The 22,417-nt window shown below is 39.2% G+C and overlaps 1 protein-coding gene across 1 annotated transcript in view; it reads left to right on the top strand.

Moving 5' to 3' along the window:
- Positions 1 to 21,821, top strand: part of itga11a (integrin, alpha 11a) — a 36,368-nt gene extending 14,547 nt beyond the window's left edge. Inside the window, exons 12-28 of the mRNA XM_073464681.1 lie at positions 6 to 209; positions 1,657 to 1,787; positions 1,877 to 2,043; positions 4,506 to 4,645; positions 4,821 to 4,931; positions 5,082 to 5,167; positions 5,847 to 6,057; positions 6,166 to 6,264; positions 12,654 to 12,730; positions 12,988 to 13,071; positions 13,334 to 13,424; positions 13,521 to 13,634; positions 14,817 to 14,900; positions 14,999 to 15,109; positions 15,282 to 15,377; positions 17,739 to 17,852; positions 21,366 to 21,821. Coding sequence (XP_073320782.1) covers positions 6 to 209; positions 1,657 to 1,787; positions 1,877 to 2,043; positions 4,506 to 4,645; positions 4,821 to 4,931; positions 5,082 to 5,167; positions 5,847 to 6,057; positions 6,166 to 6,264; positions 12,654 to 12,730; positions 12,988 to 13,071; positions 13,334 to 13,424; positions 13,521 to 13,634; positions 14,817 to 14,900; positions 14,999 to 15,109; positions 15,282 to 15,377; positions 17,739 to 17,852; positions 21,366 to 21,443 — 1,998 coding nt within the window. The 3' untranslated portion in view covers positions 21,444 to 21,821. The remainder of the gene's footprint in view (positions 1 to 5; positions 210 to 1,656; positions 1,788 to 1,876; positions 2,044 to 4,505; positions 4,646 to 4,820; positions 4,932 to 5,081; positions 5,168 to 5,846; positions 6,058 to 6,165; positions 6,265 to 12,653; positions 12,731 to 12,987; positions 13,072 to 13,333; positions 13,425 to 13,520; positions 13,635 to 14,816; positions 14,901 to 14,998; positions 15,110 to 15,281; positions 15,378 to 17,738; positions 17,853 to 21,365) is intronic.
- Positions 21,822 to 22,417: the final 596 nt, after the last annotated feature.

Below are 22,417 nucleotides of genomic sequence, written 5' to 3'. Positions count from 1 at the left end.
TACAGAATCGTTTCGTCCTTGAAGGGTCGTTGGAAATCCATAACGGTGGCCAGAATGCCCGCTTTGGCTCCTCGCTGGCTCCTGTCCCTGATCTGAACGGTGATGGCTTCAATGACCTGGTGGTGGGAGCCCCACTGGAAGATGACCACAAAGGAGCCATTTATGTTTTCTTTAGCCAGCACAACAGAATACTGCGCAAATACAAACAGGTAGGAATGCGCACCGTAATCAGATTTCTGCTGACAATTTCCCAAAGCATACCATATATTTTCCATGTGATTTATGTTCATTTCAGTAAGCTAAAAAAAAAATCCAACCTGCAGAAATTTGAAAGTTGCTAGTCAGTAAGTGTCATTCTATACTTGTAACAGTTCAGTTCCCAGATGTGTGAGGCGACCCAAAAACAAGGCCGAGGTCATTAACAGGCAATCTGTCAGCGAGGGCAAACAACACCAGGAGTAGGAAGACAGGCAAAGGGAGGAAAAACAGGGGACAGGCAGTAATTATGAACAGACAGGCTACAGGCAGGTGACTACAGAGCACATTAGATGATCTAACAAAAGACTGGGGGAAACAGGGACTTGCATAATATACTAACTACCCGTGACTAATAACGGCATGAGGGACAGGTGTGCAGGTGGTGTAGCTATCAGGTGACGGGAGATGATGTGAACACACTGAGGGCAGCTACCGGACAGATGGATAATAACAGGCTCTGCAGTAACAGGAGAGGTTAGCAACTGTCAGGTATGAGAAACGGACAGAATATGTAAAATACCGTAAATGAATCTATGGATACTGACATGACAGTACTGAGTAAACAGAAGTAGGTAGCTGCAGTGAACAATTTCAAATCAGTTGTAAGCTTCAGAGAATGGTTGGTATAAAATACGGTACATTCAGTTAATGGGTGAATCATAAAAAAAAGAAAGATTACAAAGATTTTAGAAAAAGCACAAAAAATCTTTGTTCTCAAAATTAAATTGAAGTAATGTCGTACGTACAGGATGGGGTACTAACGGATCACATCTAATTGGGATTATGTAATTAGATTATAAAGTGATAAATACTGTTATTAGCCCAGATTACATTTTAAATACCGTTAATTCAATTATAGATACATTGTCAAACATGTTTAATTAAGACTTAAAATTGTGAATCTTTTTTCATAACCAGTACTCCATTAACTCATGAAGAGCACATTACTGTATTATTGCAATATTTTCAGTGTTTGATTTTTAAGTAAAACAGAAGTATTCTGATTTGGTTACATTTTTGTACTTCAACAGATTTTCATTAATTGCAAAAATTGCCATGTAATTTGTATTCAGTAAGTGACTGAATCTGAGTGAATCTGACCCAACTCTCCGTACGTAGCACCTTTACATGTCGGAGAGAATAGTTAGATATTTTGAGGAATGCTACTTTTAAGTGATGAACTAAACTTGAATTATTTTTAAGTAAACTCTTTTAAATATACAGCATCTTTTTACTATATTTGCTTTATATTTGCATACTTTATTTCCCCCTAAAGAGTTTAATTGCATATATGACTGCTCTAATAATGACTTTAATCATAACATTGTAAACTTTGGTTGTTGTTGTTGTCTGTCGTTATGATCGTCATTAACTCATATTTCTTTGTCTGTTTCTCAGAGGATAGCAGCAGCAGACTTGGCTCCTGGCCTACAGTACTTTGGCCGCAGTATCCATGGAACAATGGACATGAACAACGATGGTTTAGTGGACCTGGCAGTGGGTTCCCTCGGTGCTGCTGTTCTCCTTTGGTTAGTATTTCACTCAGTAAATAATACTATTGTCAAAAATGTAAAAGACATGTCTTTTGACTTCATCTGTAACCTGTATGACCTCACAGGTCGCAGAGTGTTGTCCGGATATACACCACCATCAGGTTTGAGCCCAGTAAGGTCAACATCTTTGTGAAGGACTGTCAGAGAGGTGGTAAAGACGTGACCTGTATGTCAGCCATTGTATGTTTCAACATCACTGGCAGGACAGCCATCCCTCCCACACAGGAAGTTGGTAAGCCAGTGAAAATAATCCTCTTCTGTGAAAGCATCTCACTAAAGTTTCCTAGTTCATCCCCTGGTGTCTGCCTGATGTTTGGAATATTACCAAGGTTAATAAACCCTATTTCATTTATTAGTTAAACAGAACCTTGCTTGATAAAAGGAGAAAAGGAAAAATGAAATGTTTTCTTACATACTACAAGTAATTTTTAACTAGTAATGAAAAATATTGATGCCTGTATTTGACCTGCAGGGCAAGCAAAGAAGGTTGGCTATTTCTGAATAGTTATTGCAGTTATTCTTAATGTTTGTTACTGGATCGGATAAGTCATAGAATTAAAACCATTTTTATGGCAGTGTAATGACAATGAACTGAGGTGTCCAAAGCCTGAGGAAAGAAGCTGCTTTGTGGTTTGGTGGTACGGCACAAAAAACAAAATGTACTTTAAGTTTAAGAACTTTAAGTTCCTAGTTGCAGCTTTAAATGTGGAACATATTTGGTAGTCATATTTGGACAAAACAACCTGATCACCAGAATACAACATTTGGCAATGTATGGTCTTGCAAACCATTGTTAAGTTGCAACTTTACTTGTCTTTATGTTCAATTTAACATTGTGGCAATTCTGTACTTATGGTCTGGTTAGGTTTAGGCACAACCACTTATGGAAAAGATCATGTTTTGGCTTAAAATAGCTGTTTCTGTCTCCACAAAAATGACTGGCAAACATCTTATTGAAAACATCCAATCGTAACACTTGCAAAATGTTGAAATGTCACCACCGTTCCCTCCTCCTCCTGACATGAAAGTCAGCTCATATACACTTTTAAAACCGAGAGGAAATAACACAAAAGAGAGAAAAAAGAAAAAAAAAAAGAACAGCTTGGACCCTTAAAGAAAAACCAAGGGATCCTACATTATCATAACAGAAATTTGTGAATAGCATTGGACTCTGTTGGTTGTCTTTTCCAGAGATTGGACGAGAGGTTGCCAGATGGCATCAAATATGGATATTCTTAAATTAATAACAGATCGTTTTTGCCGATACGCTTGAGTACAGAAATTTTTATTTTGGATCTGTTGTTTAAATGTAGTTCAGCTTTTATTGACAGATTGAAACATGGCTGGTTTAAAGTGAGAAAAAGCACTCATCCCTCTGAATGTATATCCTTCTTGTCCTGGGTCCAATAGACTTTTCAGCATGCGGCTTCCTGTAAAAAATGTGATGGCTGCCTCCATTCAGAGTGGCGCCAAAGCAAAATGTTTTTTCACTTGCAGTAAGAGATTCTGATGTCACTGCTGTGTCTGCCAAAGTTAATGCTGATGCCTCCAAAACTGGTATATCTGAACCACACTAGTGGTCTCAAATGTTCCTTTTATTGTGTGAGTGCTGGCTGGAACACATCTACAAGTTCATCTGTGTTTTGTTCAACTTAAAAAGAGAGATGTTTCTAATTGTTTAGTGGTGGTGACAGCTCATAGATAACTCAATACTGCAGATGGGTGATTTGTCACTGATAGCAGATGATTAAGAGATGTGATGACAGGGTCTAGTTTCACCGTGCATCAGTGGGAGAAAGCAGAGGTACAAGGGAGCGTGTTCTGAATTAACCTCTTGACCCTCTGACATCTTAATCAAATCAATCAGTTGTGCCAAAACAGAGTAGAGGAAGAACAGAGGGTGTTATCTTGTCTTCCATGGATGCATACAGCGGAACACGTTTATTTAATTTCCCTCTCATTGTCGTGTCTGGCCAGTAATGCGTGGCAGATGTGCTGGTGTTTGTGAGTTCGCTGTGGTCCGTTGCATGAAATGAAACTTTTTTCAAGGCGAGTTAATCTTATTTACGTAAACATCTATTTATAGTATTTCAGAGTGTTTTTTAGACAAAAAGACTCTTTTAGATGTGCATTGTGGTTAATATACTGATGACAAATGTTATGTGGCCAAAAAAATTACAGTTACCCTCATCTAAAAATGAAAAACGTTTTATAATAGCTGATACTGATTATTGTGATGTGGTAAAAAGTGGAGAAAAGCTTCCATTTTAGTATCCATTATCTGCCCAGATCTTTCTGCACAAGGCATTAAGACTTCTCCCGCTCTCCAATTCTCTAGTTGACCCCAAACACAACGCATGCACAAGTTCAGCCTTCGTACATTTTTCCTCATGCCATGAAAACACGAGGCAATAAACGGAAAGCTCTTTTAAACAATGTGGCTTGGACGTGACTCGGTGCTGAGGACAGAGGGTTTGGATTCTTGTATATGTTGGTCACACATTCATCGTATGTTCAGAGTCAAGCTAATATTGACTTGAATTGCTACAGTGATGTCATTCACCAAAGACTGTTGCTGCCATTTGTCTAAGTAACAACAAAAGCTCATAGATCACACAAGCCTTTTAACACAAATGAAATATCACATCTTTTATGATTTCAAACTGAAGTGTAATTTTCTTCCTGCCTCGACAGTGATCAAATACAATGTCTCCATTGCGGAGAGACGTTTCAATCCTCGGGCCATACTGGACAACCCAACCAAGCAGCAGCCTCAAAACCTGACCCTCCTTCCTGGAGAAGAGACCTGCGAACACATCTACTTCCACGTCATGGTGAGGCCCGGGGCACACGATGGTTCAAATCTAATCAAATCTTTTGAGCGTTTCTGCATCATGTTCATTTGTATAAACCTTTTGACAGCAAAAAAAAACATTTGGATGCCATAGATAAAGTGCCATGATAGAGTAAATCCGCAGGCTAATCTTCAAACTTAATGTTTTATACCAGGAGACCACAGACTATGCAAGGCCCATAGTATTTTCTGCGCAAGTGGGGCTACAAGATCCAGACAACGGACCAGTTCTAGATGACAGCTGGCCTACTGTTGTGAGGACTGAGGTGAGAGAGAATCAGACGGTTAATCTTTGCTTTGTTATTAAAAAAAACACGCCTCCATTAAATACCAACTGATCCTATCAAAGTGCACATGGAAAGAGAGTTAATAAGTAGTTTCTTTTCCTTGTAAAAGCTTGTTGTCTCTTTGGCTAGCTACCTTTCTGGAACGGCTGTGACGAGGATGACCGCTGCATACCTGACCTGGCACTGCAGAGTATGAACGACCTGATGACTCGAAAGTAGGTACACACACTCATCACGACTCACACTGTAGCACACACCAGAATTCACAGACATGCTGTATCTAACAACCCAGTATCACAGCAGTTCGTGAAATAGTGAGAAAATGTAATCCATAGGAATCATATACATTGGTGCGAATTTATGCCAGTCAACACGAGTTAAAATTGAAAATTCATGTTCAATCCAAAAGCATCCTATTTTTTCTCAGTATTCCATTAACTGATTTTGATTAACATGTGACCGAAATCACAATCTTTCTTTAACCTTAACCAACGTGAACCCTATAGATTACATTTTGTCTTGACTTTTAATACAAAGTGAAAATATTTTTTGCTCGCCTCAACCAAAGTGCTTTTGTTGACTGAACCTAACCCTAGACTCAATACAAACCCTACTTTCTGGTGTGATAGGTCGGGACTTTGTGTGCCTACCTTCCACCAAGACCACCTCCCTGCGACTCCGGCGCTCTTCACAATTCTAGTGTTTTATTCAGTTAAAGAAACGTGGTGCAGGCACAAAAGATAGTTGTACTGAAAGCCGTTAAAATTATTAAAAATGTGTATTTTGAGATGATTTGAGGAACTTGTATTTACATTACCATTGCTTTGAATAAAACTGATCCTCACCTGCTATATTCCTTACGATTTTATTTTTCTTTCTCTCCCTCCCTCCCAGTCAGTTCTGTGCACAACCCGTGCAGTCTCGTGGTGCCTTCTGCCGCCATCTAAGTGAAGCAGGGAGTGAGGGATCTCTGCGGGTTATAGAGGGAAACAGGAGGAGGATGGTGGTGGATGTTCGATTGGAGAACAAAGGAGAAAACGCCTACAATGCTCGCCTAAATATCACCTACACACCCAACCTGCGCTTCTCTAGCCTTATAGTCAAGGTACATAATCATCACCCAAACTCATGAGAATTAGATTTTTTGCATTGTGTAAAAATCCTGTGCTTATACTAATGCTACCAGTCCTGTTTTTTTGTTTTTTTTATCCAGGACAACTCTGATATCAAAATAGAGTGTTACAGTGAGGACAAACTAAGGAGTGAGAAGATCTGCAATGTCAGTGCTCCGTTCATGAGAGCCAAAAGTCAGGTAAGACATCACACTCCAGAAATGTGAAATGTACAATACAAAAATGTACACAGTGTCCCAACTTTTTTGGAATCAAGGTTGAATTTATTGTCATAATTAGATAATCATTAGGTAATCTACAATTAAAATGTTTTTTGTTGTTGTATTCATGTGAAAGCAGAAAAGAGAAATGATGGTTTGGGAGATTTTTAGGTTTTGCACTGACTCTAGAGCAGGGCTGCCTAAAGTGGGGCCTGTGGGCCGATGTTGGTCCGCCAAAAGGTTCAATTTGGGCTCCCAGTTGTTTTAAGCAAAAAACAAACAAAAGATTATAAAAATATTATTCCAAATCGCTGTTTATGCTGCTTTTTGTGGGGTAATAAGGGAGTTTGGGATCTCAGTACCATTTTGCATCTTACCAAAACAACTAAATGGGTGTTTGCCTTTGGCCCATGGCCCACCTTCAAGTTTCAGTTTTGGCCCTCGAAGGGAGAGAGTTTGGACACCCCTGCTCTAGAACATTTTCCTATATCTGACATTTCATTGCTCGGTGTAGAAGGCCATATATTTGAGGCGAGAATCGTCATTTCTGTATTTATCTGACTGAATGGAAAGCAGATGTAAAAGTTGATCTTTCCAACCATAAAAAAATCATTGATATGAGAGTTTTCATACCGATTCCCAAATCTGATAAAAATCAGTTTAGATGCCTCCACTTCTGACTTAAATTAAAATCTGGATACATGTCTCAGAGTCCATGTTATGCCACGACTCTGGCGCTGAAAAAACATTGACATGGGTCATATTAGACCACAGATCCCAAAACACATGCTGCAGGCTTTAGATGACCATGACAGACCACACTGGTTAATCTAAGACCCACAAGCCAACCAGAGGAGCCCAGTTTAGTTCTGGTTTGTGAGATCACATCTTTCTATAGTCTGACATCAAAGTCCACAGTGTCAATACTTAAATATGTCCCTCTGTATTTAACTTTCTAACAATAACAAATGTGAGTATGAATAAACTGGAATATAAATGTGACTTCGTCTAACATTTTCTTATTATTACATCAATTTAAAAAGCTTACAGTGGCTCATCAAGATAAAACAACACATAAGAGATTAAGATCAACATCCTTATTTTCATTTATATCTAAGCTGTGACTTTATTATTGACATAATTCAAGTTACTTAGCCCAAACAGGATATGCAAAAGGAGTAAGGTGATAAAAGTTGAGAGAAAAATACACTCTCATTGGCCACAGAAAAGAAGAAGGCATCACATTCACATTCTGCTAATGAATTTGCATGTACTAAGTTTTTAACATTCATAAAAAACAATCATTGCTCAGTCATCGCAAACACCAGGCACCAGTGCCAAGAATTTTATGCGGTCCAGAAAAGGCTTCCAGTTTTTACAGAGCTCCTGGTAGAGTATCTTATTTTTTCCAGCTTGATACACTTCAGTGCCTCCTTGATGCAACCTCCAAACTTCAGGGGGGAAAAACGTGCTTCCATTTAAGAATAATAAGGCACAATAAGTTATAATAATCAGTAATAATAAGTAGTGGAAGTCAAGACCTTTAGCAGTGTGCCAGAGAAGGCAAATGAGAGATTTTAAATACTGGTACGACACTGGAATTTAACTATTTGATGTGTTTTTTGGAGGAGATCATGCATTTAGTTATACAGTACATGTGCGTGTGTCTGTGTATATCTGTCTGCAGCTCTTGTCCCATACTACTGGACCTGCCAGCCATATATCTTTTGTGCACATGTATGACTTTATGCTGAAGGACATTGTGGTGATTCACAATTTTTGAAAAACCTATTTTATTGACTACTGTGTTTTATAACACCATTAACTGCTGACTCCTCACTCCTCTTCACCGGCCATTTGGGGCTGCAAGTGATCAACAATTACCTCAGTTTGGAGTCTTTTATAGCGACAGCGTATCAAAAAGCATTTCAGGCAGTGGGCCAGGCTAAAAACAATGTTAACCTAGTCTGTTGCAGGCCACATTTTAGCCTATGTCCCGACTCTAGAACTGACACCCACAGAAAAGTTTGTTGTCATCTTTTTTTCTTTTTTTTTACAGAGTTTATTTTTGAATTTTATTACAACAGTTAACAAATCGTTGCATGAACATGTCTGAACTTATAAATATCCCCCACCAACGATAACATTCAGAGGGTATACATTTTGGTTGCACAAGAAAAGTAAATCCATACATAAACAAATAGACAGATACTGTCAAATACTCAAATAACTAATAAAAAAAAAGTAAAAGAAAAGAAAAGAATAAGAATAATACTTGTACATGTGATTTGTTGGCATGATACAAGACAAATACAGCCCTGTTTTTGTTGTTTTTGCCCCCATCTTGACTGTAAAACTGGTAGAGATCTGCACTCTGCTTAGTGGACATTTTTCCATGTAATTGAAGCCATGACTCATTAAGCCTTCTTTAGTGAATTAAACTTTATAAGTTGTCCTCCCATGACCTAACTTCAGTCACATGACATTTCAGCATAATCATTGTATATCGTATATTATCACTTGACATCTTTGAGTTCATATTTTACGTGAACCTCCACATTTTTCATGTGTTTAACGTCTTTTCAATGGCACAAAAACACATTACTGTAACTGAAAACCTCCAATATGGAGTTCGGAGAATTTCTGGGACACAAGCCACAACATATGTGAGTCCTGCTGCTGCCACTCACACAGCTGTCTGAAGGTGACTTTGCATTGACTTTGTTTTGAAGCATTTTCTTTAAGGTCAAAGTCCCTTATTTAGACATAAAAATCAGTCAAGCATTGCTCTCTTTCCTCTGTACACTATAAAAATGTAAACTAGCACCCCTGTAGTTGTCATGACATTATCATCAAAATACATCTTAGCAACGGGGCAAATAGAACAGAAGCCATTAAGAACGTTTTGTCTCCACTTGAGCTTCGTGCACCAGGTGAGACTGAGTGAAAGATACTTTTCTCTCATCTGTTCCTTATTCTCACATTCAGTTCTGCTGTCTCCAAACCTTTCCACAGGCTTGTAATGTCAACGATATTTATGAGTCTCTGCTCCTTCCAGTGTATTTTACAGCAGGGCATCAAGTTTTATTTTTAAGAGGGTGATGTTTGAATTAACTTTGACAGGGACGACACTGATGGTACATCGTATGGCGAAATTAAAAGCTATTAAACAGCGAGCAGATTATACATAAGACATCTTTTCCATTGATGTCTGAACAATAGTCTTTCTTTACTGATATAAAGTTTGCTGACAAATACTGAAGGAATGAAGTAATGAAGTTGATTGTAAGAGTTCATGAAATGTCCTAACCACGTCATTATTACAAACAATAGTCATCTCCTGGGTAACGAAAAGATCACTGCATGATCCCCAACAAATGAACCAAGAGGACTCAGGTCAGCCTTTAAAAACTCACTGAGTGATTCATACCCACTCATTCAGCCTGAAAAGCATCCAGAGCCACAACGCTCGCTGATCTGCTCTGGTCGAGAGCCTTTAAAAAATGTGGCACAGAGTTAAACAAGGCTGATTGTGCACTGGTACCGCTGCCAAGCCTGCCCCAACCACAGTTTAGCTGAAGGAAAGAAGGAACCTCAGGGCAAGCTTTTTAAAATAGTCAGTTATCACGCTTGTTTCGACTTTTCCGGTTGCTACTGACCTGTGTAAAACTAGCATGTACTGTAAACTTTACTACTGCCGCAGCAAAGTGAGGTCTCCCTGTGTACACGTTGGTGGTGACAGTCGCCAGGATAAAATGTTTTCAGTTAACGTTTCTGCAAACCACTGATACATTAACATTTGTATGTCAGAGGCCTTTGTACTATATTGACATTTCTACAAAATGTGTCATATCACGTTCACATTACATGTTGACCTGACCGTCATATCAGGAGGTGGAGGGGATGTTGGTGAAGTTGCCGGCGAGAAGGCTGGCAAGCCAGTTACTGCAGTTTGCAACAGCATTTCAATAATTGTAATTGTGACACGACTGGATATCTTTTAGGAGTCTTCGGGACAATTTCCACCCGTGTTTGTGGCGAAAAAAAACCTGACATTTTTAAGGAGCCCATGGGACAGTTTCCAGTTGTGTTTATGGCAGCCGTATCATTGTCTTTTCCAAACCCTAACCAAATGGTTTTTGTGCCTTACACTAACAAATCATAAGCACAGTGCTGTGACAACATAAAAGAGAAATGTGAATTTTTTGTTTATTTTTTTTAACTAAGAGTTGCAACATATCCGTGGTTTGTGAAAAACGGCAACATTTATTCCCAGATTCAGCTGGCCACATGTGATTTTGTGTCTCGTGAGTGTATACAGAGTCAAGGAGCAGTAGTTTTTATTAGCAGTCATTGTCAGTAGTTGTTTGATGATCAACAGTGAATGTGGCTCATGGATGTGGGCCGACTACATCAACCGAGAGGAGGAAGGGGAGCTTCATGCTCTGTCTGAATTTCCACGTTCAACTCTGCTGGCGCACGAACATCCTCTAGCCACCGACAATCATGTCATCCAAACCCATACCACTCGCATGTGTGTGTGTCTGTGCATTTTTGTGCTTTTGCTTTCTTTTCTTTTCTAGGACATTCATAACAAAGGAGGACAGGGTCATTTTACTCAAATTGGATAAGATTATATAAAAGTGGGTCATCTTTTTTTCTTTATCTGTGGTCTCTTTATCTGTGGTACGGGATGCCTATATGGAGGAGGGAAGTAAACATTGTTATGCATTCCTCTCTGGTCAGAAGGCCTCAGTCAGGATTTCATTACAGCATGGAGAGCCGTAAACAAAGCTCCTCTCCTCTCAGTTTGATCTCTACTTCCCATCAACTCTCTCCTCTCCTCTTTACTCCTCTCCTATCCTCCTTAGTCCTCTCCTCTCCTCCTCTCCTCTCCTCTCCTCTCCTCTCCTCTCCTCTCCTCTCCTCTCCTCTCCTCTCCTCTCCTCTCCTCTTTACTCCTCTCCTCTCCTCCTTAGTCCTCTCCTCCTTAGTCCTCTCCTCTCCTCTCCTCTCCTCTCCTCTCCTCTCCTCTCCTCTCCTCTCCTCTCCTCTCCTCCTTAGTCCTCTTTACTCCTCTCCTCTCCTCTCCTCTCCTCTCCTCTCCTCTCCTCTCCTCTCCTCTCCTCTCCTCTCCTCTCCTCTCCTCTCCTCTCCTCTCCTCTCCACTCCTCTCCTCTCCTCTCCTCCTTAGTCCTCTTTACTCCTCTCCTCCTTAGTCCTCTCCTCTCCTCTCCTCTCTACAGTTTCCCATTTCCCAACACACTCGTCATCTGTTTCTGTCTCCTTTCTTATTTTTTTTGTCTCTGTGCTTGTATTTTGCTCTGAATGTGACTCTAACTGGTAGTTGTTTGTGTGTGTTGATTTGTATTTAAAGCATTGTCCTCAACTATGGGGAAATTCCCTGCTTCTTAAGCAGTACCAACTGTGCAGCCGGATGCCTGGGGTCAAAGCTTACAACAGGTTATTGCAGGCTTTACTCCTTAATCCTCAATGCAGGGCCTTAACTGTTGGGTAGGGTACATACATAGGCATATACAGTATACTGTATATTAATTCATTCATTCATTTTGTTGAATACAATATCCGCAATCGATAGCATCAAAAGTACGGAAGCTATGAAAACACAGATCTACAGTCACCTTTTCAATCCAAGGCTGCACAGATCTTAACATTATTACAAATTTGTTTATATGTGTTCAATGAGTTTTTTTTTTTTTAACCAGCACTGTGTGTAAGTTTTTGCCATGGTATTGTAAAAGGTATCAAGTATAACTTGCCTCAGCGGTGGAGATAACCATGGCTGGAAGCATCTTGTTTTTGGGTCGTCCATCCATCCCATTCTTGTGAACGCCATATCTCAAGAACCCCTTGAGGGAATTTCTTCTAATCTGGCACAAAAGTCCTCTTGGACTCAAGCATGAACTGATTAGAACTTGGTGGTCAGAGGTCGTGGTCCATGTGACCTCACAAAACACATTTTGGCCATTACTCAACAATTTATATGATAATTATGACAAAATTGTACAAATGTTTAATAGGATAAAATGATGACATTATGACATTTTATCCAAAAGGTCATCTTGACTGTGACATTACAATATTCTGCAAAAAAATGTTTTGGCCATTGTTCAACGCCACAGTTCAGGAACAGCAACTTGACTGGTGTGCGGAGGCACACAAGCGCAGGGCAGTAATGCTAGTTTAATATTAGTATTGTATCAAAGTTTAAAATTCTGGTATCATTACTACCGTATCATATGTACACTGAACACTGAACAAACACTGTTAAGATATAATATAAACGATTATTCTTAGACCTTGCAGTAAATGAGTTCTTCTGAGCTTGTTTTTTCTTCTCTTTGTAGGTAACATTTCGTCTGGAGTTTGAGTTCAGTCATACTGTCTTCCTGGACCACGTCAGGGTTATCCTGGAGGCCGGCAGGTGCGAGCATAAATCTAAAACCTGTATTTTAAAATGATTAACATCTCAATACATTCCCTCTTTGCATGGAGAGAGAGCTGTCCTTAACTGTCCCGTGTCCCTATTGATGCTTCCAAGACATCCAAAAATAATATCCAAGCCGCCAAGATAAGATAAAAAACTGCAACTGGACTTGAGCTGAAAGGATAAATCACCCAGCTGCTGTGTCCCTCTATACACTCCAACCCGTAAATATTTTTGTCTCATTTTCTCAACAGTGATGGCGAGGATACGAGCACAGCTGATAATTTCAATGATATCTATTACTCACTGAAATACGAGGCAGACCTTCTCTTCACTAGGTTTGTCCATTAATCAGTATCTTACCAAATGATGCATGTTAAGGTGATTTTTGAAAGCAGTGAACTTGAAAGTGCAAATAACTGGAAAGTAGTAATTTAATGGCATCTGGAAAATGCTTAATAATATCAGTGTGGGAAAATAAGCTGCAGATACTGAAGTTGGAATGGAACTCGACTTCACCACATAATGCTATAAAGCCCAGATAAATGGAAGATAATTGCTTCGTGCTACTTGTTCATGTTTATGGTTTTACTTCAAAAGGGACTCAAATCCGACTCGATATGAGATCAAATCGGAGCTGTCTCTGGAGGAGCCCGGTGTTATCGGTCCTCCTTTCAATTTGACATTCCAGGTGAGAGCCAAGAGCATCATCGGCATTACCTTCATTTACTGTAGAGGAAAACACTGGCTTGCAAATAATTTACACAATTTACTTCCCTTCTCCCAGATCCAGAACCTCGGCTACTTTCCAGTAAATGATCTGCAGCTGAACATTGAAATCCCAGAAATGACGAAAAATGGGAACCAGCTCCTTCAGATATCTGACTTCTATATTGACCAGGTGAGTCTCAGTGATTTAAAGTGAGAATATGTAACTTTTTTAAAGAATATTATACTTATAAGGTTTTTCTTAATAATGAAAAGCTGAATTCGTAAGCAATAAAACCTTTTTTATTATTAAAAATACACTCTTTGGGGGCTTTGCTGCTACAGGGTTCTGGTTAGGGTTAGTAGCCTTATTTGTTTGCTATATAATGTTATTTGTATGTATTTTGGCTTTGGTTGGTTGAGTTTAAACTTTCCCAAATCCAATCCAGAGTTGCCACACAGTGGAGTTATAGTACACAACTGATGTGTTTTGTGGATCTGTGCTTTTTTTTGATGCCACCTGTAACCCCACAGTGTAGTAGGTTAGTAGCAGTCATTATATAAAATGCTCCTTGACCTTGGAAGTAGCATTCAGTTACTACTATAAGTAGGCCTAGTAAGGTAGTTAGCAAAACATGCTAACATTTGTAGCTTGTGTTGGAGCAGACTTCACACTGTTCATTCTACTCCTCATTGTTTTGCTGTAGTATTTTTGGTTTTGGGAAAGCTAAGGAAAAGGTTCCAAGCTCTTTTTATTTATAGTGCTTCTGTTACTGCAGCACCATTCACAACGCGTCAACATGCAGAAAAAGACTTGACGGGCCTCCAGTGCCTATTAAGGTCGTCCCATTCAGGGTTTTGGTTTAGTCAGTATGAGAAGTTTCCGCTCTACTTGTGCTGTTAGATTAAGTTTTAGCATCTACAATCATCATCAGCTTATATTGTTAGTATTGATGCTATTTAAAGAGCTAGTACAAAAATACTTTGAACTTCCAAATCCTACTTCATTTACTTTATTTATATTATCAGTTCATAATATGGGACCTACCCGAAGGAATATTTCAACAGATTTGGAAATAAGTATACAGCTCTAAAGGTGCAGAATAGGGTCAGCCCTGCAGTCTCACGCCTGCAGTATTTCTTGGCTACACCTACCACGTCCTGACTTCAGATCTGTTCTTAAAATACAGTCATGACATTTTCTCATATTTCCCAAGACGTTAAACTTTTTCTTCAATTACCAAGCTGTTTTAATTCTTAGTTGTAATTTAACGGCAATATACCTGACATTATCAGATCATTTATTCCCTCCTTCTCTGCAGATTATAGGCTGAAGCAGATTAACAGGTATTTTAAATCTCTTGTCATTCCTCAGAGGGACGGTACGCACTGTTTACCACCTCAGCATGTGGCACAAAGCAGGTCGTCACCTGAGGATCTTTCACGCTTCTCCCGCTTGGTAAAAAGAAAAAAAATCATTCCCAGTAGAATTTTTATTTCCATCTTAGTCTTTGATAACTTTGTTCCTGAAGCCTCATGTCTGGTTTCCTCACACAGAACCAATCCAACACCCTCACTCTGCCGATTCAGTGCAGTGTCAATGTGGCCTCCTACAGAGAAATAACAGCCAGAATATCAGGAGCTCTAAGAATAGATACCTTACACGCAGTGAGTATTAAACCCCAAACTTGCATGCATAAAGTTGAATGTCCCACAGCTTTATGATAACATTGATTTTACTGTTGGCCTGCTGTGACTCTGTAGCGATGACAGCTATGTACTCCTTCAGCTGTGTGATGTGTTTGTGAAAACTGGCTGCATGTTTTCATTTCCTCTCCAGCTGAAGTTTAAAATCTTGGAACTGGTAACCAGTGCATCAGTGGAGCTCCCCTCCTCCAGCCCCATGTTCTTACATGAAGAGAGGCCTGTCAGACATGTGAGTCAACTACAGTTAATGCTGTGAACTGCCTCTGTCCTGGGTTTGACCTGACTTAAATCTGAGCTCATAACAACATCATTATTTGATCAGATTTAGCCTCTTTGTGATTTTGATCCTCTCCATGTGTGGATACAGTTTGTGTGCTGAAGGAGATCAAAAGAGTCTTTAAAACTTAATTAAATGGAATGAAAGTATGAAACAGTATAATATCTGTAATGTTGCAACTTATGTTAAACTAAACAGAAACACATTTTGCTGCAGGGTCTACTTTATGAAAAATATCAGTGGGCTCTGTGATAGTTGAGCATGGCACTGTGAAGCCGAGGCAGTGCAGAATCAGACAGTAAAGTTTGGTATTAGAGCACACATGCTGTGTGGTGCTTAGGGACCGAAAGGACCAGCGGCACAACATGTTAAAGTCTGGACTCATAAACTTATCTTTGCTGCCATCTATTGGCCAGTAGAAACAGTCATGCAGTATCTCGTTATTATGCTTCTATGAGCACTTATCAGTGGTGGAAGAAGTATTCAGATCCTCGGAAAATGTTCCACCACATGTAAAAGTCCTACATTTAAATCCTGATTTAAGTATAAGTATGTAAGTATTATCAGCAAAATGTACTTAAAGTATTAAAAGTAAAAGTACTCATAGTGCAGTAAATGTTCCCTGTCAGTGTTCCACTCTTTTATCTGATGTTTTTTGAGATTAATATCACAGCTGCATTAATGTGTATGTTACATTTTACTGCGGTAGATGTTTAAGGCTGAGCTCATTTGAACTGCTTTATATACTGTTGGCTAGTTTAATCTACAGCATTGTATCATATTCTATAAGATGTTTGTAGCATCCCTGTCCTGTGAGAACCACAGCCTGAACCAAAGCCTGTTTACAGCTTTTTGACAATGCAATTTCCAGCTAATCCAACAGGGTTTTGAAAGAGTTGATTGAGCTTAAGAAGAAGGAGAGCGCTTCATCCTTCAGTTTATCACATTCAAAATCAAACATATCTGGCGATACATTGGTTTTCACTGGACAGGAAGTTGATGAAAAATTGTAGTCTGAAAATGAACTTGTAAATAAAGCTGTCAGAAAAATGTAGTGAAGTCAAAAGTACAATATTTGCCTCTGAAACGTAGTGGAGTAGAAGTATAAAGTTGCATCAATGTACCTTGAAATATAATACTTTGAGTAAAGGTACATAGTTATATTCCACCACTGGTTCTTACTGACTTCTTTCAGGTGACTTAATCTCTAAATGTGTGATTAGAGTAAAAAGGGAATGGATTTTGCGGTCTTAATGAGTCTTCTTTTAAATGTATATGTTAGAAAGATTATATGATATTTTATATGAATGTTATATTGTAATCTTTGTAAATATGCCATGATGGGCCTGTGTGTGTCAATGTGCTGAATATAACTACAGTAACAAATGTCTGGATTTATGATCCAGTATAATCATCATTAGCTCTGGCAGAGTTCATTATTACTGCCTGTGAATATCGCAGCTGCTTTATTTTTTACTGTTTTTTGTCATTACAGACTGCCTTATATTTACATTAGTGCACACAATTTACACTTCTGCTGACACTTTATTTTGGGGAGCACACATGAATCATTAACCAGTTGTTTATTAGCATGTGTACTAGTAGCATATTGGCTTTTATTAGTTCTTATAAAGTATTTGTTAATGCCTCAGTCTGCATGAACATATTCTCACAACTATAGGATATTAACTTAAGATCTTATGAACTGAGGTTTTTCTCACAGCTAATTCACTAGTAGTGTGACACTCGTTAACCCACACAGGTTCTACTAGTGAGTTAGTTATGAGCAAGACCTCACTGTAGAAAGTGGGACATTTTCTGAGATACAAAGTCTTAATTTAGAGTTATTTGGACACTATTAACACTTATATTTTTGTGTTTTGTTACATAAGAAGACACCATATTTATGTGGTGTTAGAGTGAGAATGTGAGAGTGACTTTTCTTGCGGTACGACCATCTTATAACACCTCTACTGTGCAAAGCGTGTAAGGACTAAAATTCATCAACAGCTTCCCTACTTACTATCTTACTTACTTACATTCAGCAGTAATCAGGAGGTTATTAAGGGAAAACTACAAGTTGTAGAATATGGTCATGCAGAATAAGAGGAATTACTAACATACATGCTAAAAAGCAATTAGTTAATGGTTAATATGTCTTCCCTTATCTAAAGCTTTACCATAAATATATATATATTACTGTAGTGTATATGCATTATATTTATTTTTGCGAACAAATAAACTCTCTTTATATCAGACAAAAGCTGACTGAGTTCAGTGTGTGAGTCAACTATTTTCTTATCTTGTCCACAGATAATACTGGAGATCAGGAAGGAGGGAGATTACAGAATCCCTACCTGGATTATCATCGGGAGCACGCTGGGAGGGCTCTTATTGTTAGCTCTGCTCAGTCTCGCTCTATGGAAGGTGAGTCATCATATAATTACCTCCTGTACATTTTGCGTTGAGTCTGCCTCTGGACTGCTGCTTTTATCTAAAGTAGGTAATATTGTTCTGCTAACAAGCTCATTTTGTTCTCCTGCATTTATCTGGAGTTTAAACCTTATTTTAAACCCGAACTATTGTTACAGCAGGAGTGTGGGGTTATGTTGCAACCTACTGGTAGAGAATAAAATCACGTCTGAAGACAGAGATAGAAAGGTCCTGTAGCAGTCCCATTGTGAAAACTTTTTTGTTCTGGGCTGAATTTCAAAATCCCTCTGGACTGACTGCAGTGGATTCAGATCACCTGTGCGCAGGGTGGGGAGACTGACTCCTAATTAATGAGTGGAAGCAGCTTGGGGCATTCCCCTCCCAGCCAATCAGGGTGTGACAGCGCCCTTTTGTGAAGGCTTAAGAGAGGTGGGGAATGGCACCCAGGTTGGACTCGCTCTCATTCTGAATCTCTGCCTGACACACTGCAGACCTCAACCCAATAGATTGCCAGCCAGAAACTCTTACATTTTACATTTTTATGTAGGTTGGGGCTGGATTGTAAGCAGTTTCCTGGCAGTACCCCCACTGTCCAATCTGACTTTAAGTGACAGACTGTTATAGAAATTCAGTACAAAAGCAGTATTTACATAGCTTGAGACAGTAATGATTTGTACTTGTTCCTCATGTCCTGAAAAGAAGCTTTCCGAAAAGAAGCTTTCACTGAACCATTAATTGATCTTTACACCTAAAGACCAGACTGCAAAACCACATGAGCCCCTTACATGTGCATGTTTTCATTTAAAAAAATAATGGCACATCTATACTGTACGTGGAAGCTTATTTTAAAGTATAGGCTCAGTCCAATCAATAAAGGTGCCTCACATTCATGGTCAACACAAGAGCCATCGACTAAAGCACACAGTTTAACTTCAGGAGACCGAAGATGATAAATGTCACGCTTTTTTCTGGGGCATTTTCACAGGAGGCTGGCGGCACATACAAATTACACATGTAGCTATTAATTCAGGCCGTCTGGGACTAATTGTATTGCGCCTTTCAAACACGACAGTATTCATGTTTTCTATTGATATTCAATACACAATGAAAATAGGAAAAAAGGTGCTTCACATGATGTGGTTGTGTGAGGTCTGTCTACTTGTTGTGTCTGTCGGGGCTTTACAAATCACACCTTTATCATTCTTATTAGTACAGGGAGTCTGTTGAAGTTACACACCTTCCAGCACAACTTAACACAATTTAAGCAGAGGTCTAATCAGTGAGAGTAAGTGAAAACACCCGTGCAGCTTTGCAAGTAAATTTTAAGATTTTGCGTTAAAATGTTTCCATCATTGTTCAAATCCAGAAAAAATCTAAACGGTCACTCAAGCTTACCGTGTGTTTCATTTGGTCCAATGCACACAGAAAAACAAAAAACAAACTTCAACAACAACATTAAACAACGAGGAGGACAAAATGGTCAACGATTGTCAGAAAATACAGATAATAATAAACAATTAAACATAAATTGGTAAGTGTCCAGAAGACATGATTATAGCGATTAGGTAGAGTATATGTGAATTAAGTGTGTTTAAGTATGTTTGGATATTTGTATGAGTGGCAGTGACACATATTAGTGTGTGTAGTCGGGAGTATGACTTCTGAGGGGTGGGGAGAGTAAAAGAGAAAAGGGGAGAGGGAGAAAGAGAGAGAGAGAGAACAAGCATTGTATATAAATATATATACATATTGGGGCTGTCAATCAATCAAAATATTTAATCACAGTTACTCACTTGATTGTCCATGGTTAACTTATTCATCGCATATTTTTTATCAACTCTAAATGTACCTTAAAGGGATATTTTTCAAGTTTTGAGTACACTTATCAACATGGGAGTGGACAAATATGCTTGCTTTATGCAAATGTTTATTTGGGGGTTGGGGGGTGGGGTTGCAGGCTGTTATTCTTTCTGTTGACATATATTCTGTTTGTAAGTTGATCCAGTGAGTGATTTGGCAAGATGTTTTTTCGATTTGCAGTTTTGAAAGATGAGTAATGGGTTTCTGTATTTAACTGGGATAGTGACTTGTGGGGACGGTGGACCTCCTCAGCCGAAGATAGAGGAGAGTTTTTCACTGGCTGTTGAGTGAGTGGACTGGCTGGCAGGCCCAAGTGGCGAGAAAATAATCATCTGTGCTACACAAATTGCATTGTGAAGAGATATCAGTGTTAGCTAATCCCATTTTAAACATTTTCCCTTTAGTCATATGCATTCTGTGGATAGTTTTATATTGTATAAGTTGTAAATTTGTGTCAGTGTTCATGGAGAAGATGTTTTTATTGATTTGTAACCAGAAGTTGGGGTTGGGATGCTAGAGCCAAGCCCTTTTCCCATTTTGTGATTGGAGGGGTTATGAGGATATATGTCAGGGATATAGTTTTTTAAAGTTTTTCACCAGCATTAGTGTTTTTTTAATGGTGTGTTCAACACATGTGAAGCAATTATTTGTATCGGAGTTACTCATGCAGTGTTTATCTGCCCCAAACAGACATCCTACTTTACTGTACAGTAGCCGTAAGTTAACATTAGCGAGCAACAGCGCACACCAATACACACAATCTGCACACAACACAAATGTGCAAATAAAATGCTCTCAACATGTGTGTGGACATGAGGACTAAATGGAAGAAAAAGAGCATGACTGGACCTCTTCAGTTTATTTGTTTTAAGATAAGACAGACATAAAGTTCTGCAGAATGTTTAATGTGATTAACAGAGAAATGAGGAATTTTTAATTTGAAGTTTGAAGTGTAAGATGTCTCTTTTTCCTCTCCAGCTCCAGTCAGATCAATAACAGGAGTGAAGATAAATCCACTTTTTAATCCCAAAAATGTAAAAGTAATCTTTGAACCCTCTTCCCGTCGGTAAACGGCATCGGATCAGAGCACAATCCAATGAGACTCCGGGTGTTTATTCTCCAGAGGGTCTGGCTCTAATGCAGACTCTCTAGCCAGCTCTAAGCAGCTGAGCAGCGGCTCTTGCCCCCAGCTCTGCCTGGCCCTTCACACTGCCAAACATCTTTTGTTTTGTTCTGATAGGTAGCCCTCTAGTGGCAGAAGTTACACATTTCTGCATTGATATGTCTAAAATGACCAGACCCTTGTTGAGTTGTGTTCTTATATTATCCCAAATGTTTGCAGCAATGGTCATACTCAGAGAAAAACATAATTTTATTTAAGGTTACGGTGCAGAAGTCGGCAAATATGACTTAATGCAACGTGAAAAAACTTAAAAAATAAAACTTTAAGAGATTACCTCATCCGTGATTATTTCTGCACAGAGATTTGCATAAGCAATGGTGATTTTTTTAACAGTGAAGACAACAACTCCCATGATCCCCCACTGTTTATGTCAGAATGAACTTCCTTGCAGAGTCTTAAATTGTTAATTGTCGGCTGTTTCTCTGGTCTAATTCTTCTCTATGCTTCACTGCTCTCCCTCCCAGCTCGGCTTCTTCCGGAGGCAGAAGCGGAGAGACGAGGACGAGCAGGAGGCAAACGGGAAAGTGGCAGAAGAGCGGTAACGCAGGCTGAGGGCCCCCAGCAGACACCTTTTCCACAGGGGACCCGACACTCAGGGACCAACCCACCTCCCCCAGCTCCCCAACACCACAGTGGCACCACGAAGACAGTTCCGCATGAAGCAAGGCTTGTTCAGTGCACTGGATCTGTCCCACGCCACCACCCCTGACCCCCAAGAGTCAGCACTGTCACACTCACTTAGCATTCCTGCACTGTTGCGACATCAGGGCCTCCTTTGTCCATGTATCCCACTGCCCTCCGTGTCGCATTCACAGATCTTTGAGCTCTCGTTTTCTCGGCTTCAGGCTGGAGCTCCGGTGCTTTTTCTGGCCATTTGAGAGGAAGAATAGTGCGAGCTTTAAGCGATCTGTTCCAAGAATTTCCGGCCACAATTTGCCCATGAGGCGAGTGTTAGCCAGTCACTCTTTTGTCTCTTCCTGATGTATATTTATTTAACTCTTATGGTAAATTTTGAAATACATGAAAAACCTCAAGGGTGACTTTCCACCCGAACGCTACAGCAAATGTAAAGTTACTATAGTGTATATTGAATTCGATGTTTCAAAGATTTTATCTGCAACATGTTCAGCTCACATGCATAGTAATTTATGAAGACATAAAACTGAACCAAAGTCGCCAGAGTACAGAGAAGATTCATGATGTTTAACTTGCAGACTTTTCTTGATCTTTTTCTACAGAGAAGAATCTTCTAAACCTGCATCCTCTCCTATCTTTGAATATTTTCATCCTGGAAAACATGCAGGATGATCTTTAAACATTTGATGCACTTTTACTTTGTACAAAATTAACTTGAATTTTGTAAATAGTCCAGTACCTTTTTATATCCTTTCAATTATTATAAAGGTTTTCAGTATTTTCCACATTGTTTGTGGCATTACTTTGTAACTTAAGCAACAAGGCAAATGAAACAAGTGAGCTTTGTATTCCTGAACTTGTTACGAGACTTTGCATGCTT

Source organism: Pagrus major, chromosome 4 (assembly GCF_040436345.1).
Source record: "Pagrus major chromosome 4, Pma_NU_1.0".
Taxonomy (NCBI): Eukaryota; Metazoa; Chordata; class Actinopteri; order Spariformes; family Sparidae; genus Pagrus; species Pagrus major.
This window is presented reverse-complemented; position numbering and strand designations above follow the sequence as displayed.